Source organism: Sebastes umbrosus, chromosome 22 (genome assembly GCF_015220745.1).
Source record: "Sebastes umbrosus isolate fSebUmb1 chromosome 22, fSebUmb1.pri, whole genome shotgun sequence".
Classification (NCBI taxonomy): Eukaryota; Metazoa; Chordata; class Actinopteri; order Perciformes; family Sebastidae; genus Sebastes; species Sebastes umbrosus.
The window spans coordinates 11,467,924-11,480,209 of NC_051290.1; the positions used below are offsets into that span (position 1 = coordinate 11,467,924).

Sequence of the window (12,286 nt, forward strand, 5' to 3'; positions counted from 1 at the left end):
CAACATATCAAGTTTCCGTCTGTCTTTATAAAAATCGTTTGATTGATACTGTATGTATTTTAGTTTCACCTGGATGAATTTAGTATGTTTTGTTATGTTTGACCATTTTATGCATCAATAAACTTCCAGCACAAAGCTGTCAGCAGTGTTTCTAATTGTCATTTCTTTCTCTAAAAACAGATTTTAGATTAAATCTAAAATTTTCAACAATTGTAAACTAGAGAGAAACAAAAAAATAACTTGACAAACTACTGATGCTTTGTCCTCACTACAACATGTTTACTTAATCTTTACCATTCAAAGAAAGAAAGATTCACATGTACTCACAGAATAACCTCAGCACACCGAGCAAAGTGCGTCCCGTCCAGCACTGACACTCCGACTCTGCTTCTGAGAAACTATTTCAGCTGGCACGAACCTGAAACTTCTGCACATGAGACAAAAAACAAATAAGTTAGTTTTAATACCAATTTGGGCTCAGCTTTTACACATTTTGACCTCTTCTTCCTTCCTCTGTCACAAAACAAGTGTAAGTTGACGTTCATATGTTATTTGATGGCACAGAAAATGCATGTAAATACTGAATATCAAACATAACATTCCATATTACAATACATTATATAACTGTAAAACATACTCACTGAGAAAGTTTGCCCAGGCTGGTGGACGGTGCTTGGTATCTCCTCAACTGATCCCAACATGACGGCCGGGTCACAAACCTTAACATTTTACAGTTAAACAGTACACTACAAGATGATTCTGAAAACATTTGAGATGAGAAACAGGCATTACAGTAACACCATATTGATTCATAATTGATTAGCGCTCCCCAGTTTGACCATTTGATCGGTGTTCGTGAGTGATTGACAGCTGCTTCCGTTGAATGAACAGCTAATAGGAACGCTCTCTCTCTGAAATGACCTGTGATTGGCCAAAGTCTCCCTTCACAGGCTAGATTTTTTAAAGCCTGAAAACAGAACCATGCATTTCTCAGGAGGGTATAAAGACACAAACAGGATGTTCTGTACATGCTTACAAAGATACGTACATGTGACATGACACATGGTTCCCATAGCAGTGGGTATGAAAAATATTACATGCACAAATAAATTCAAAATGAAGTATTACAGGTATGAGATGATGTGGATTGCAAAAACTATGCTGTGGTCAAACCTGGTCTAGTTATGTGAGCTTTGTGTAAAAGGTAGGAAGCACAAACGAAGAGAGGAATATGGAGAAAACGTCCGATCCAAAGCTACATTTTCATGCTTTACGATACACAAAGTAGAAGCATTTCTCAGAAGCAGAGTAACAGAGTCAGTGCTGGAGGTGAGGATGGACACACTTTGCTCTGCGTGCTGGGGCTTTTCTGTGAGTACATCAGTGACTTTTTCTGAGTTTAGCCCTCACACCACTTCGTTGGGTTTGACCACATTGACATTTTGACACACTTACACTTCCTGCTCAGCCACTGCAGATGGCATGCAGGGATAGGATTGCATCAAGTAGTAAATAATTATTATAATAAATAATTGTTGGACATTTTGCATTGTATAATATCTATCACATTGGTGTTTTGTTCACATATCACAAAAGAGCACTAATGGAAATGATATAATGAACTATCTACTATAATCCAAATTCACAGTATTATCAGAGCTTTTGGTTTAAAAATTACTTTTAAAGATGAAGATGACTTCCCATTTTGTAACACAGCAGAACAGAGAGATGATGTGGATTGCAAAAATGATGTTGTGGTCAAACCCAGTCTAGTTATGTGAGCTTTGTGTAAAAGGTAGGAAGCACAGACTCAGAGAGGAAGTTAAAGAAAACGCCGCAAAGCTACCTTTTTATGCTTTACGATACACAAAGTAGAAGCATTTCTCAGAGGCACAGTAACAGTGTCAGTGCTGGAGGTGAGGATGGGACACACTTTGCTCTGCGTGCTGGGGCTTTTCTGTGAGTACATCAGTGACTTTCTCTGTTTTGTTGCCATTGATAAAACTTTTTAAATGCCTGAGGTTAGGATATATTTAGGGCTGTCAATCGATTCAAATATTTAATCGTGATTAATCGCATGATTGTCCATAGTTAATCACGATCACATCTTTTATCTGTTCAAAATGTACCTTAAAGGGAGATTTGTCAAGTATTTAATAGTCTTATCAACATAGGAGTGAAAAAACTATGCTTGATTTATGCAAATGTATATATTTATTATTGGAAATCAATTAACAACACAAACCGTGACAAATATTGTCCAGAAACCCTCACAGGTACTGCATTTAGTATAAAAAATATGCTCAAATCAGAACGTGGCAAACTCAAGCCCAACCGGCAACAACAGCTGTCAGTGTGTCAGTGTGCTGACTTGACTATGACTTGTCCAAAACTGAATGTGATCATCATAAAGTGTCTGTAAAGGGGAGACTCGTGGGTACCTATAGAACCCATTTTCATTCACATATCTTGAGGTCAGAGGTCAAGGGACCCCTTTGAAAATGGCCAGGCCAGTTTTTCCTCGCCAAAATGTAGCGCAGGGTTGGAGCGTTATTTAGCTTCTTTTGCGACAATCTACGCCGCAGTATGACCAGTATCTTTATTCAAGCTTTAAAAATGAGCCCACTACAACCTCCGAAAGATGTTTTGCGTTAACGCGTTAAAGAAATTAGTGGCATTAAAACAAATTTGCGTTAACATGTTGTTATTTTTTTAACTTTTACAGCCCTATTCTTTATATATTAAATTATGCAGATTGTGAACTAGAGACATACAGCATGCTGTAAACTTGTTTTTGTCAGTTTCTGCTGCCTCAAAAACTTTTTGGTACCCAGCATTCTTCCCAACTGTAGAGTGAGAACGTATTACTGTGATGACAACACTCTGAATGTGGCCATCACTGCAACACTTCTCTGTATGTGTAAAGAGGAACTGAAGTTAAGTTTATGTAACTCACGCTGACAAGCAGTGTATTGGCTTGTTACTGCTCTAACTCTAATTGACATCAGTTACGCACCTGGGCAAACTCACAGAATAGTTTGTTTCAGGGGTTTTTATGATCAGCATTTTTGAGCATCTGATCTTGTGTTCTGTTGCATTTGTGTTTAAAATTTTGAACATGTTTAAAAACAATTTGAGGAAACTAAAGATACAGTAACTGTAGTATGTAGGATTTAGTAACATCTAATGTTGTGTTTGCAGATTGCAACCAACTGAGTACGCCTCCGTTCACTTCTCCCTTTCTAAGACTGTGGTAACGTGAGACACAGAGTGCAAAACTGTTATAACGCCGTTCGCCATGCTCAGAGGCCATCCTTACCGTAATAACACTACTTTAGGAGCAACGGTTTCAGATGATTTAACACTAATGAAAACATAGTATGAATATTATATTTCATTTGTGTTAATAGATCCCCCTAAATGCTACACACTGTTCCTTTAAAGGGGAACTACTCCCATTTTCAAAATTCATACATGTTATTCCATTTTCATATCTTGAGGTCAGAGGTCAAGGGACCCCTTTGAAAATGGTCATGCCAGTTTTTCCTCGCCAACAATTATCGCAACTTTTGTAGCGTTATTTGACCTCCTTCATGACAAGCTAGTATGACATCATTAGTACCAATGGATTCCTTAGGTTTTTCTAGTTTCATATGATGCCAGTATCTTCTAGCTTTAAAACTGAGCACCCTACAACCTTAAAATCACAAGTTGCATTAATAAGTTAAAGAAATTAGTGACGTTAAAATTAATTTGCATTAATGCATCATTATCGCGTTAACTTTGACAGCCCTACCGTAAAGTTTTATCTGTTGATTTTATATTTCTGTTTGACTGTTAATTATTATTATTATTATTATTTGATTTGTTTCTGTCAGTTTGATAATGTCTGATTAAGTTTCTAATTTTATTTTAGCTCTTAATATCCTCCTCCACTGTGGACACGCTCAAGGTAATTATACAATTGTCTTGTTTTATATATTCACTCAAGATGAATCTCCACCAACTGTATCACTCTTCACCACATCCTATTTCTGTTTGCTCTGTTTTGTTAATGTACGATAAATATATTGACAAAAAACGAAAACACATTTCACTCTCTGCATCTTGTGTTGGTTTCTAGATGCTGTTCTGACCATTGAGCCAAACTGGTCCACTTTATTTACCGGAGAGTCTGTTACCTTCATATGTGACATGAGGGACAGAAAAGACACCGATTGGTATTACACAATCTGGGGCGGTCGTCTGATATTTCCCAGCTACAACCCACATAAGAGATATACATTACAACATCTATATACAGGCTACAGTGGTGAATACCAGTGCCGTGGTAATCTCAAGAGTCAAACAGATTTTAAAAGAGAAAGTGATAAAGTCTCTCTAACTGTATCAGGTAAGTGATCAAAGTTTTACCACCATGACCAAGTTCACTAAAAGAACGTATTCATTTATGAGCCACTAGGGGTGTAACTATTCATCTACTACATCGATGTATCGATTTATATTCCTACGATCCAACTACATCATAAGTACTCGGCAAGTTGTCCTTCATGGGGGACGTATATCGTTCTAAAATCAATTTGCAAGGTAAATAATCGATTGTATCAATTCTAAGAATTTGTATTTAGTCACAACAAACGTTACATGGATGTATTTTTTAGCACTTTTATTTGTAAAGAAATGTTAAACGTTACTCCAGTTCACGTTCCCTGTGTATAACGTCATCGACTTTGCCGGCTCTGCAGCGTGAGCGTGCATGCAGATGAACGGCGCCCCTTTGCCGAGACTCCTCGCTCTCTCACCCGGTAGCGGCGTGGAGGGAGACGGGCACCGGTCTGCATGAGCTGCTGGCGTTGCGGTGCAGAGGAGCCGGTTGGTAGAGTTCCACTTTGGGTGCGTTACGTGACAAGGTGTTATCAATCCACTCCACGAGGGCGGCGTCACCAATAGGTGCTTTCCCCGTGCAAATTTGTTTTTTATTCAGAGAAAATTACCCTTTACCCGTTGATATCAATGTGCATCACTCAGCATCACGCAGCATCACGCAGCATCACGCAGCATCAGCCTCACGTATCCAGCCGGAAAGCAGACGATCCGCGAGACAAAGCATCACGGGAGTAAAGTAAAAAACAAAACAGAAATTCAACTAACGCAAATCTAACATAGTTTTAAAATGTTTTTACGTATGAAAAGATCCCAAATGAACACTGTAAGCAGACTACTTGATTTCGTCGTTCATTTAACTTGAATAGAAGCTGGTTTATTCTATTTTTGTTAAATATTGCACTGCCTTGTATCTTGAGAACTGAATCAGCGGGTCCTGAAGTTGCACTTTTTATTATTTTCATAAAAAAGGTGTATGTTTTTGTCATTAATCGTTGTTTACTTGTTTATATCCATAATTAATTTATCCCTGATTCCCTTACAAGAAAGACTTTGAGGAATCCTGACCTGCACTGTCCAGTATCAGCTATTTATTTCACAGTCATACTGATTGAATTTTTGGGAAAAAAAAGTTATTATATCGATTTCAAGTCATTGAATCGTATCGCTCTGGATGAGCCAAATATCGCCCTTGAATCGTATCGGAACCATGGAAATTGATATGTATCGTATCATTGTAAAAAGGTATCGTTACACCCCTATGAGCCACGTTGATATTATCACCCTGTTTAGCAAAGTGTTCATATTTCATGTTTAAATGTTGTTAATCTAATGTAAAAACTAGTTTGGATACTAATTCTCCTTATTAGTGATAACAGTAATGTATCAAACAGGCTGAGTGTGGAGCCTCCTCCAGGGGAAATGTACTCATTCATTACTAAATGAACCATGAGAGTCATTATTTATTATAGTAAGAGTAACTATGGCAACTTCTTCTGTCTCCAACTTACTGTTGAATTCTAATTATGTTAAAAACTAGGGCTGTCAAAGTTAACGCAATAATAACACATTAACGCAAATTTGCTTAAACGCCACTAATTTCTTTAACGCATTAATGCAACTTGTGATTTTAAGGTTGCAGAGGGCTCAGTTTTAAAGCTAGATACTGAAGATACTGGGATCTTATGAAATTAGAAAAACCTAATGAATCTATTGGTACCAACCATGTCATACTAGCTTGTTGAGAAGGAGGTTAAATAACGCTCCAAACTTACGCTAAATTTGGGCGAGGAAAAACTGGCATGGCCATTTTCAAAGGGGTCCCTTGACCTCTGACCTCAAGATATGTGAATGTAAATGGGTTCTATAGGTACCCACAAGTCTCCCCTTTACAGACATGCCCACTTTATGATAATCACATGCAGTTTGGGGCAAGTCATAGTCAAGTCAGCACACTGACACACTGACAGCTGTTGTTGCCGGGCTTGAGTTTGCCATGTTACATGTTGCTGGACAATATCTGTCATTGTTTTGTGTTGTTAATTTATTTCTAATAATAAATATATACATACATTTGCATAAAGCAAGCATATTTGTCCACTCCCATATTGATAAGAGTATTAAATACTTGACAAATCTCCCTTTAAGGTACATTTTGAACAGATTAAAAATATGTGTGTGTGATTAATTTGCGATTAACTATGGACAATCATGCAACTAATTGCGATTAAATATTTTAATCGATTGACAGCCCTATTAAAAACATAAATCACTGATACATTTTAACATTTGGTCATATGTTCCTTTAATTTAACTGACTTACTAAAACAAGGTATGACCTGTGTTACACAGGCAAAGATGTGATCCTACAAACTCCTGCATCCACCTTGTTTGAAGGAGAATCAGTGACTCTTCGCTGTCGGCATCGTGATCAGACAAAGAAGAAGAATGCTGCCTTCTACAAAGACGGATTGTCTATTGAAATTGACACAAACCATCAGTCACCGATGATATCAAAAAACACAGTTCAACTAATGTCAGATGGGAGTTCTTACATGTGTAAATTTGATGAGGAGGAAGAATCGGATCCAATAAAACTTAGAATGGAACGTAAGTAGTTTTCATACTAAGGAGCAGCGGACATGTAGCATTCCCAGAGTGAAGCAGAGCGATGATTTCTCTGAACTATCTTAGTGACACTAAACACTTAACAAAGGGAAACAAGAGAAGGCTGTGTTAAAACAGTCATCCATTTTCACAGTGTGTTTGTACTCACTTTAATCCATGTTAGGTTAACTTAAACAACTTCAGTGGTTAATAAGTGTGAAACATGAGCATAGTTTCTATTGATCTTCATGAGTTTACTATACCTTAATAATATATACACATTTAAAACAGTGATTCATTATTTTATATATTATTATCTACAATTATCTGTAGCACCAAGAAGGAAGGATGAGTTAATGTTATTCATTTTCATTATCATTCAAACTGGACTAATTCACAGAGACAATAATTATCTTTTTTATGTCTTTGTTCTAAATTAAACAGCAAAACCAAAGGCCCAACTGAGCGCTGACAGGAGATACATTCTAGCAGGAGGCAGTGTGACCTTGACCTGCTCTGTGAGACCGTCATCATCTGGTTGGAAATACTTCTGGTACAGAGGCAACAAAACCTCTGAACCCCTGACCACACAAGATGATGATCTCCTCTCAAATGGACAAATCCGTGTCCCACAAGGAGGACTCTACTGGTGCAGAGGAGGAAGAGGAGATCCTGTTTACTACACAGAGTACAGTGATCCAGTCGGTAAAGAAGAAAATTGGCTTGTTGATATGGAATACAAAACAAAAAATACATAGTGTACTTATGAATAAGATTGAAGACTAACCCCCAAAATGTATGTTTAACCTTTTCTATCTTTTGTATTTGGGGCCTGTTGATCATGAACAGTCACTAACAGGGCTGTTTTGACCCCGCAACCCAACTGGCCTGAGATATACTTTGGAGAGACAATCACTCTCACATGTGAAATTGAGGATGGAGGAGACACTGAGTGGGAGTATGAATGGACACCACCCAACTCATATACACCTCAAAATCCAAGTGAACACATGATTAGACCATCACACAGTGGAGACTACAGCTGTAAGGGCACAATGAAAAGTGAAAAGTCTTCAACAAAGTGGAGTAACACTTTCACATTGAGAGTATCTTCCAGTAAGTCATCATTTTTATCTGAATGTAAACAAAATATTTTAAATGTTAGTTTGGTTAATATATTTTAAGGCAGTACACCTTCACACCTGTATTACACATTTGGAGATAAAGAATTTTTTTTTAGGACATAAACAGTGCCTGTAAACTACCAACGATCCATCACAACATGTCTTCATTCTGTGAAATCCCTTTCTTACAGAGAAACCTCAGCCTGTCCTCACTGTGTCTCCATTATGGCTGAGTCCTGGAGACTCAGTAACTCTGAACTGCAGTGTTAAACATCCATCTGCAGGATGGAGGTTCTACTGGTATAACGCTGTTCCCAAACCAGTAGACAACACCTACAGTTATGAGCTGCTACCTGGCAGCACCAGTGGGACTGAACAGGATTCCTACATCGTTCATGGACAGACACACACAGCAGGATATGTGTGCAGAGCTGGAAGAGGAGATCCAGTGTTTCACTCTGATTACAGTAAACCTAAGTTTGTCTGGTCTGGAGGTAGGTCTGTTTTGACTTTTACATTATTGCACAATGGATGAAATGTACTTATTGTGGTGACATTCAGTACAGCCGACAACCTCGCAGCTAAACCAATTGATGCGGTGCAGACTTTTACTGGGAAAGTGGCTGCATGTGTCCACGACAATACACGCAGCAACGTGGCTGCCGGACGGGTGAACTGGGGACTCAGTTGTCTGTTTTGCTGATACACTGCAGCTGGTTTGGATGGATTTATCCTGTTTGTGTATCGGCTTATCGTTGCAGCTGGGCGGCTTGTTAGACACTAAAACCACAGCACCGTTGCATGAATTGCATTAATCTTTTCGGTTAATGGTTAACGAGGTTCGGCTAACTAAAAATTAGCATCCCTAGTCTGGACTGAATTTTAACAATATTCATCTTCACACGTAATTTGTTGTGCGTATTTGTTCAAACCTTTTAATTGAATCCAATATTGTAAGGCTACTGCATTACATTTTTTATTACATAGCTTAATTGTTGTTTTTATCTTAAAGGTACATTTACTTAAATATGTACTGTGTATTGTGTATACAGTAAGGTCGAGGCATTGGTACTTTCTATTTTGTTTTTCTTCTTTCCTTCCATCCACTCCTTTCTCCCTTTCCTCTGTAATTTTCTAATTAGTTTTTATGTCTTTTCTTTCTTCCTTCTATGTTTCGTCTTTTCCTTTTCTCTTTCCCCCAAACCTTTAAATGGAGGACTTTTAGATGTAATTGAATATTTGTCTATTTAGATATTGCTAGTTTTACATAAAGGTACCCTATGGTACCAACAACACAGATTTTTCTACATTCAATAATTATCTCCAAAATGCATTGATAACATAAATTACACATTCGCCATTTATGCTTGCTCTCTTCCTTGCGTCTTCTTTTTGGGATTCAAGTGGATGTTATGCACCCAGAGGATGTAATTGGATGCAATTAGTGCATGCTTGCATTAATGCCTTCTTTGAACTGCTGATGCCTGTGCAATTTGCATACATGTCATCCCTGCACTAATTGCATAAATGTGCACTGTGTTACACTGTTAGACAATTCAGAGCCGTTTAAGACTCAACAATGAAAATGATTAAATCCACAATAAACCTAAAGGATTATTTTTATTGTGGTCTTTTTAATCTTAATTTGTTGTGCTTTGTTTTTCCCATCATTGTGTGTTGTTTTTCAGATTTTCATTCAGCAGCGTCTCTCACAGTGAGTCCTGACAGAGTGCAGCACTTCGACAACGAGTTAGTGTCACTGAGCTGTGAGGGAGACTCCACCAAGTGGAGAGTGATGAGGTTATCTGAATCTGGCTCTCTGGTAGACTGTACTATCTTGGAGACAATGACTGGATCCACATGCACCATAAACCGTTACTGGCAGAGTGGAGTGTACTGGTGTGAGTCTGAAACAGGACAGTTCAGCAATGCAGTCAACATCACTATACAGTGTGAGTTTTGATTAACAGATTTTTGTTACTGAAGTATTTCAACTTTCTATCATATAGATTGAAATCTGTAGGTGACTAGTATTAACCAAAATTCTTTTAAAAATGAGTAACTTGATATCTCTTTTAACAAACCATTAAACAAACTTGGTTTGTTCCAGTGTAATGTTTATAGGAAAATGTCATATGGATTTTATTGCCCACTAATGTTTTTATGACTAAATCCATCCACCATTTATTTCATACTCGAGGTAGCTGTAGAGTTATCTGGCTCTAGATTGGCTCCTCAGTTACACCCACAATCAAAATAAGTTAGTAGACTATTCTGTAGCACACTGCCACAAAGTTCACATTGGCTAACATATTTAGTATTCAATATAATTGTAACAATGTACATCACCAAAGTGCCACCTCTTCCATCATTCAATGCCAGGTATTTGGGGAGCTACTATATGCATCTGTATAATAAATTAAAAACTATTAAATGTATTCTCATCATTGTACGTCAACTTGTTCAACCTGCACCAGCTGATCTTTCTGACCTAAATTTCTTATTCTTAGATCTTTTTACAGACGATATTATCCTGGTGAGCCCTGTCCATCCTGTAGCTGAGGGACATCCTGTCACTCTTGGCTGCAAGTTGAGGACAGAAAAGGTTCTTCATGATGTGGATTTCTATAAAAACGACAAACTCTTCAAAAAACATACCAATGGGGAGCTGATTATCTCTGCAGTCTCAAAGTCAGATGAAGGCTTTTATAGATGTGAAGGAAAAGAGTCACCACCAGGTTCGCGGAATTGGACGTCACAAGAGAGTTGGATGTCAGTAAAATGTGAGTTTGATTTTGATTTAGTTTCTACAAAATTCATTTACAGGTTCCACAAGCTTTATGAAGTGCATTGTGAATCTGAATAAATATGAATTTCATAGTTTTTTTCTATGAAATAAGCATGTGACCTGTTATGACCCCCTCAAATAATCTGATTCAAGAACCGTTTAGAAACCAGAATATGAACTCCAAACGATACCCAACCCTAATCGAGGGTTTATGCAAGTGTATTTGAGTGTATGTGTTTTAATACTATCTATTCATGATTTATGTGTAAGTGTATTTGTATTTGTGTGTATATTCTAAAGATGTACCAGCGTCCGGGCCTGAAAAGAGCTCTCCATTTCCTGTGCTGTTGATTGTTGGGCTGGTTTGTGGAGTTTTACTGATTATTCTCCTGCTGCTGTTTCTGTACCGCTACAGAAAGTCAAAAGGTGAGATCTTTTCCTTCTGATAACAGACTGATTCTGATGTATTTACATGTACTGTAGTAACAATAGAACAATTTACAATACAAAACCATGTAACAGCAAATGGTTTTTTTTTTTTTTTTTTTACAGATTCATGCTTTAAGAGGTTGGTACAACACTCTCCTCTCATTCTGAACATAACAGCAGTAAATTACACGTTCCTTATTAAATCCACTGTATTTACTTCCTGTTTTGGGCCCACCAGGTCTCACAGCACCAATCAGGGTCCTGCTACAGACCACATGATCAACCAGGATGAAACCCAAAGCAGAGTATATGCTTCTCTTCTCCATGGTCAGCCTAAACCCTGATAATGTTTTATTTTTTATATTGTTGACTCTAAACCTAACATTTCTATTTCTGGTTATCTGTTATAGAAGATAGTAGAATTCATATTATTTGATTCAAGTGATTAAAATGACCTTGGTTTGATTCTCACTGCTCTGTAGGTGATTTGTGTCTCTATGAAACAATCCAAGGCGCTGAAGAACCTGGAAATGGTACAGTATATACTTTGTGTTTAACATGGAGCAGTTTGAAACACTACGATAAAAAGATGTAGAGAAAATATTTCATGTAGTGAGACTTACAATAGTTGAGATGCTTTTGTACTTAAATAAAGTAGATAATTGTCTTGTCATGCATTCATGTGATCCTTCCAACAGGGGAGAATAATGAACCAGAGGAGAGCGTTTACGAAAATGTGACGACAAGATCAGCTGCAGGTACAGTCAAGTACAAAATACTTTGTACTACATAGAAATATTCTATATAATGAAGGTTTTTATTGTGCGTTGTGCTGCCTGCCTGACACTATTGACATCACCATAGATAATTATATTCAAAAATACTCAATGACATGAGTAAAACGTCATAAAGCACATTAATTCTTACATAACCCTAAATTGTTTTTCTTCCAGAT

General features: G+C 37.5%; 1 protein-coding gene across 1 annotated transcript in view; it reads left to right on the forward strand.

Moving 5' to 3' along the window:
- The window catches only part of LOC119482166, an 88,992-nt gene that overhangs the window by 75,819 nt on the left and 887 nt on the right, over nt 1-12,286 (forward strand). The window contains exons 22-32 of the mRNA XM_037759587.1: nt 1,873-1,959; nt 3,917-3,952; nt 4,124-4,393; nt 8,306-8,608; nt 9,803-10,066; nt 10,625-10,897; nt 11,203-11,328; nt 11,455-11,470; nt 11,570-11,658; nt 11,814-11,864; nt 12,030-12,089. Coding sequence (XP_037615515.1) covers nt 1,873-1,959; nt 3,917-3,952; nt 4,124-4,393; nt 8,306-8,608; nt 9,803-10,066; nt 10,625-10,897; nt 11,203-11,328; nt 11,455-11,470; nt 11,570-11,658; nt 11,814-11,864; nt 12,030-12,089 — 1,575 coding nt within the window. The remainder of the gene's footprint in view (nt 1-1,872; nt 1,960-3,916; nt 3,953-4,123; nt 4,394-8,305; nt 8,609-9,802; nt 10,067-10,624; nt 10,898-11,202; nt 11,329-11,454; nt 11,471-11,569; nt 11,659-11,813; nt 11,865-12,029; nt 12,090-12,286) is intronic.